This window comes from Pyrus communis, chromosome 3 (genome assembly GCF_041283825.1).
Source record: "Pyrus communis isolate YQ-2024b chromosome 3, ASM4128382v1, whole genome shotgun sequence".
Taxonomy (NCBI): domain Eukaryota; kingdom Viridiplantae; phylum Streptophyta; class Magnoliopsida; order Rosales; family Rosaceae; genus Pyrus; species Pyrus communis.
In genome coordinates, this window is record NC_142567.1 from 5,176,327 (window position 1) to 5,181,558 (window position 5,232).

The 5,232-nt window shown below is 34.7% G+C and overlaps 1 protein-coding gene across 4 annotated transcripts; it reads right to left on the minus strand.

Moving 5' to 3' along the window:
- Nucleotides 1–1,651: 1,651 nt before the first annotated feature.
- LOC137716370 (uncharacterized) lies at nucleotides 1,652–4,483 on the minus strand. 4 transcript variants are annotated; one of them, XR_015960538.1, is made up of 5 exons: nucleotides 4,313–4,483; nucleotides 4,045–4,214; nucleotides 2,638–2,843; nucleotides 1,843–2,431; nucleotides 1,652–1,780 (listed from the first exon to the last, which is right to left on the minus strand). XR_015960538.1 is itself a non-coding variant. In XM_068455814.2 (3 exons), the coding sequence occupies exons 1-3, from the start codon at nucleotides 4,132–4,134 to the stop codon at nucleotides 2,173–2,175; spliced, it is 555 nt and encodes a 184-aa protein (XP_068311915.2). In that variant the 5' UTR covers nucleotides 4,135–4,269; the 3' UTR covers nucleotides 1,652–2,172. The 4 variants fall into 4 exon arrangements, 1 of the variants encoding a protein (XP_068311915.2); XR_015960536.1 differs by lacking the exon at nucleotides 4,313–4,483 and having other exon boundaries at nucleotides 4,045–4,269; XR_015960537.1 differs by lacking the exon at nucleotides 4,313–4,483 and having other exon boundaries at nucleotides 1,652–1,771; nucleotides 1,833–2,431; nucleotides 4,045–4,269.
- Nucleotides 4,484–5,232: the final 749 nt, after the last annotated feature.

Genomic DNA, 5,232 nt, shown 5'->3' on the forward strand with positions numbered 1-5,232 from the left:
TCTTAGTTCCATTTCGACTAGATTCTTCTTGATGAATTAGGAATTAGGACCTCGGGGTAAGAGTAAATACTTCTAACTAATTGAGCCGACACAAATTCGCCCTTTGGATATTATTATGTGGGTATGACTATAGTTTAGTGGTTCTCTTCCAAGATTAGTAAAAAAGAAATCATTTTGTCACCAATCGACGCAGTGTATATAAATTAATATTATACTTTAGAAGATAAGTTTGTTGTCCACCGTATTATGATATGTAAATTAATAACACCACGTGACAATGTTACGTCACATACGAAAAGTTATTGTTGAGACACGTGACAACCACAATTCAACCATTGAATACTAATTTTCGAAAACATTACTAGAGAAGTTTTCCTAGAATTAAACTACGGTGAGGAGATTCAAGAGAAATATATGAATCATATTTTTATGTTCCGTTAGTGTCAATTTATCAAGGCAAGGACACTTAATATTCCTAGACAATTTTTACACACGACTTTTGAAATGCATAATCACCTTGAATGGTTGAAGCTTGGGCCGGTATGGCAGTGATTTTAAAATGACTGAAAGCGTTTTTGATGGAAGTGTTTTAGGTTTCAAAATCACTTGACGTGCATTTTGAAATAAGCAACCGTTGTGTGATTTTTGTAGGAAGCACTTTAAGTGTTTTTCCAAGATTCACTTGTATTTTTACTAAGATTTGATTCCAAAAATATTATTATCTAAAATGTTTTCGATTATTTTAAAAGCATTTCCACACACACCCTTGATCTTTTAATCTAGTGCGCTTTAATTAGTTTGACACATTCACTAACGTCAAAGGTGGAAAGTAGTAGTCGTTAGGGATGGTAGCGGTGGACCTCTGTACAGGCCTGTAGGTTTTAGGGCTTTTCTTTTCTTCGGACTCTTGAGTCCATTCCTGAAGAGCACATTCCACGAACCAAAGGAGCTGGATTGCAATTATACAATTTTGAAAGAGAATAATAGAAATACTAAATTTATAGGCTAAATTTTGTAAACTAAATGATATAGAAGTTAATGATTGAATTATTACTTAAACATTAATAAACGTGCTCATATCTTATTGATGACAACAAAATTACTGATTTAGCAATACTTATATGTATTTAATACAATCACCATCTCGATATTAAATGATGATGATATTAAATACGTGTAAATATTATAGTCAGTTCCCAAAACTGCATCAGAATTTCAGCAAAATCGTTGATTAGTTATGGTTTGGAGGGTACAACACAAAAAGATTTGATTGATTAGTCTTCATAAGAGCATCTCCAATGAGTTTCCAAATATTTTAAATAAAAATTTAAAACCTATTGTTCACAGTTATAATGACTCTCTAAATTAAATTTATAGTCTTTTAAGTTAATTTTTAATTTAAAAATAGAGAGCGTGATTGGAAGTGCTCTAACGGTAGCCCTATCCCGATAAGTACATAATTTTGTAAATCACTACAAATCACCATACAAAAGCCCATGAAATCTTGTGAATTTCTTGAGGATCATACATTAGCTATCGTAATATATTGTGTAGATTTTGCTAATTGCATACAAGGATTAGTAGAAAGTTACAAGCTTATTATTTAATTAAATGGACGCCACATTGATCACGTCGATTAACAAATATCATATGGAAAAAATATGAACTTTCACAAAAGCAAATGCTCACTTTTTTGAAACAAATACAGGTCACAGGCAAGTATTTTCCTGTCACTAATATCATATTTCACAATCAACAACAATAACAAAGCCTTTTCTTACTAAGTAGGATTGGCTATATGAATCCTCATTCAGGATTCATTATCATAAAGCCTTTTCTTACTAAGTAGGATTGGCTATATGAGTCCTCATTCAGGATTCATTATCATAAGGATTCGACGTAACCTAGGAGTGCCGGCTGTCGACTACCTGACGCCCTTCTCTCCTCCTTTATCCGGGCTTGACTATCAGAGAAAAATATTTACCAGTAGTGTAAAAAAATGAGAAACACTAATACCCCACTATATTACAGACTCACCTGAACCAAACCCTTCGAGACATCATTTATGCAACTCAAAACATGAAATGTGGGATCCCAGACATGGTCAAATTATCTGATACAAAATATTGTGGATCATGATCGTCGATCATGTTGATTCCGAAGATGATGGAATCATTTAAAGGTTCCGAGACCAACGGAAGCCTCTCCGCCGTACGGCTGGAAGCTTTCCCTGGCTCTGGAATAGCAAACATAGTAGAACTCAGAAACTATTGTGGAGAGGAAAATGAAAGCTGCTCCTGCACCGAAAACTCCCTTTCTCAGTTGCTGGCAATCTGGAGGGCTTTGGCCGAAAATGGTCCTGTACTTGGTGTGGTAGGCATTCCTCACTGAACCCGCCAGCAAACATGCCTCAGCAATTAAGAAAAAGACCCTGGTAAGAGTACCATCAATAAAATGTGTAAGTAATTCATATCCATATGACAATCCATTGCAAGATGTGAACCTTAAATTCTGGCGTGGAACTTCAAATCTAAACGTAGTCTGCATTTATAAGAACAAATGTATTGATCTAATTAAATCGATAAATTATACTCAATCCACTAGGCAACATTTTTTTCAGCATGTTATAAATCTTACCAGCAGACTATGAAAAGGATAACTGCCCAGGCTCTTGACCCTCCAGGTTTCAATGGCTTCCCACAGCAGAAGCATCGGCTTGCCACCATTATAATGACCTGACCTACCAAGAAGAACAAAAATGCACCAACCCCGTAGCCAGTTGCGATGTCTGACTCATAAACACAATAGTTGTAATTTAACTCAGTATTCTGAACAACATTCGCCTGTCATGAACGACAAATAGATTGTCAGCAAGGACTGCCTCTTATATATCAGCTGGAAGCCGAATGTACTACTATCTTTTAAGCTATTACATTGAGGATGGATAAACTGGTTTATGCATGATTATGACGATGCGAAACCGGTTTATTTTAAGGCCTCTGTTCGATTTCTCAATGGGTTAAGTAAAATGCGATTGCCTAGTGGGAAGCTATAACAATAGCCAACAAGCACCGACTTTTTAGACAAGTAAAATTATTGTATTACTATATAGTATATAGCAAGATGCAATTGCTGTCATATAATGGGCACTGTCAAGGGGCCCAACCTTCAGCAAAACTCCTTAGAATGAAGGATTAGTAAAATATTATTTGGCTCATTTCGAGATTTCATTCGTTCAATATATGGTGAGGAGGGAAAAGCTCTGTGGATTCTTACTTCCCGAATCAACAACAATTATAAGAAGGAAGTTTTTGGATACTAAATTAATCCCAACTCTTTTTTTTAAAATTTTGTGATACAAGCGATACTGGGGAGGGGGAAATTGAACTCGGGGCATCGGGTGCCAAGGTGAATGGTCTTAAGACTCTTAACCAACTGATCTACAACCCCCCCTGCAAATAATCACAACTCTTATGCTCAACCAACAGTTCTGAACACTCTTATTTGGCTAGAAAATCTCCCAAAACAAGCTTTTGGTTCAAGAACACCATCTTATTCTTGAAATCAATTTATTGTATGATTCAATTACATTTGCCTGCATATGTTTCAGCGATCAATACAATTTGCTCCAACATATTCTCCAAGAAAATCACATGCATGCATGAACAGAAACAACACATACAAGAAAGAAAATAAGCAATATCAGTAGATCTGACCATGCTATGAAGTAAATTATTTGTATCAGCAAGAACACAATTCTCTTGGCTCTCAAGTTTCTGATTGAACCCATGTATTTTTTAGCCTCATTGATCAGAATAACAAAATTAAAAGTACTAGGCCCATCAAATGCCAAATGGGTTGCTTTTATTTTCTTCAATCCGAAGCAATTGACACAGACTGCATCTAGTTTCCTACATTTTCTTGCATTTTCTCAGCATCCAAACATAATATATCACCAAAGAACACATATTGCACAAACCCAGAAAAACATTTCCAGTAAAAACCAACATTATGGCTTAAAAAAAAGGGAAAGAGAGAACTTACAGAGCTTCTCCTCTGCTCAGCTGCAACAGCGAGCCCAAAAGCAATGACATTCAGGATGAACACTGTAATCAGTAACAGCTTGGATGCCATGGATTCAAGAACTCACTCACTCCCCAGATCTCTCTCTCCTCTCTCTCTCTAGTCTGCAATTTGTCTATCTGTTTCTCCCTCTAAATACAAAATCCAACTGTGAAGTGTATTGAATAAGTGAAGAAGCTTTAGAAAAAAAAAAAAAGGAAAATAGTAAAATAGTGAATAGATATGTTACCAACAGAATGCTACATGCCACCAGTTGAATGACATATGAAAATGGGTTATCACCTGCAACAGGAAATTACCAAAATAGCCAGCACTGTTGGTCAAGAATATTGGAATTGGAGCTTCGTTGAAAAAAAACTGAAGCAAAATTTGGATAATTGCAGAAATTTTCTGGGTGGCATTCCCTCTTCTCAAAACCACAAGTTTGCTTAGTTGGTAAAAGTAGTCAACTTTTACTCTTATGTATTTTATTTTGTGTCCTTTATGTTTGGAGAGATGCAGAGTCAGATTTAGGATTTCAAATGCAAAAGCAAATGTTCTTAATCACTTAAGTTGTAAATCTTTTACTGTAACATAATTTGTGTTTGAAATCTAGGAAATGTAATACATTTTGTGTTAAAAAACTAAGAAATGTTGGAGTACGCTATGCGATAATATATTTTTTCTGCTCAAGAATAAATTAAGATGCGAACATCAAAATAGTGAAGAATATAGACAAAGTGAAATTATGTTGTTTGAGCTCATAGTGAATATGTTATTGAAATATGGTTAGTGTGGTCTACGAGAAAGACGAATCCAATGTTCACTTTTTACCATCAACTAATTATTAATCTAGTGATACTTTTCTTTTCAATGTTGAAAGAGGTTATAAGTTTGAATCCTCCATCCCCTAATATTAAAAAAAAGGTCCAATTCTTATTATTTGTTAGAAAATAATGATTCTAGGTTGAAATTCTACAATTCATTCTCGCTCTATGAATTTTATGAAGTTTTCATCACTTACAAAAGCGAAGAGCTAACGTTATCGGCAGAATGTCAATAATTCTCATATTTTTATTCTAAAACAATTGGATAGGTGAAACCGGTGAAAACAAGACTATTATTTGAATCGAAATAACAACGAATATGTTAAAAATTCGAATTGCTCAT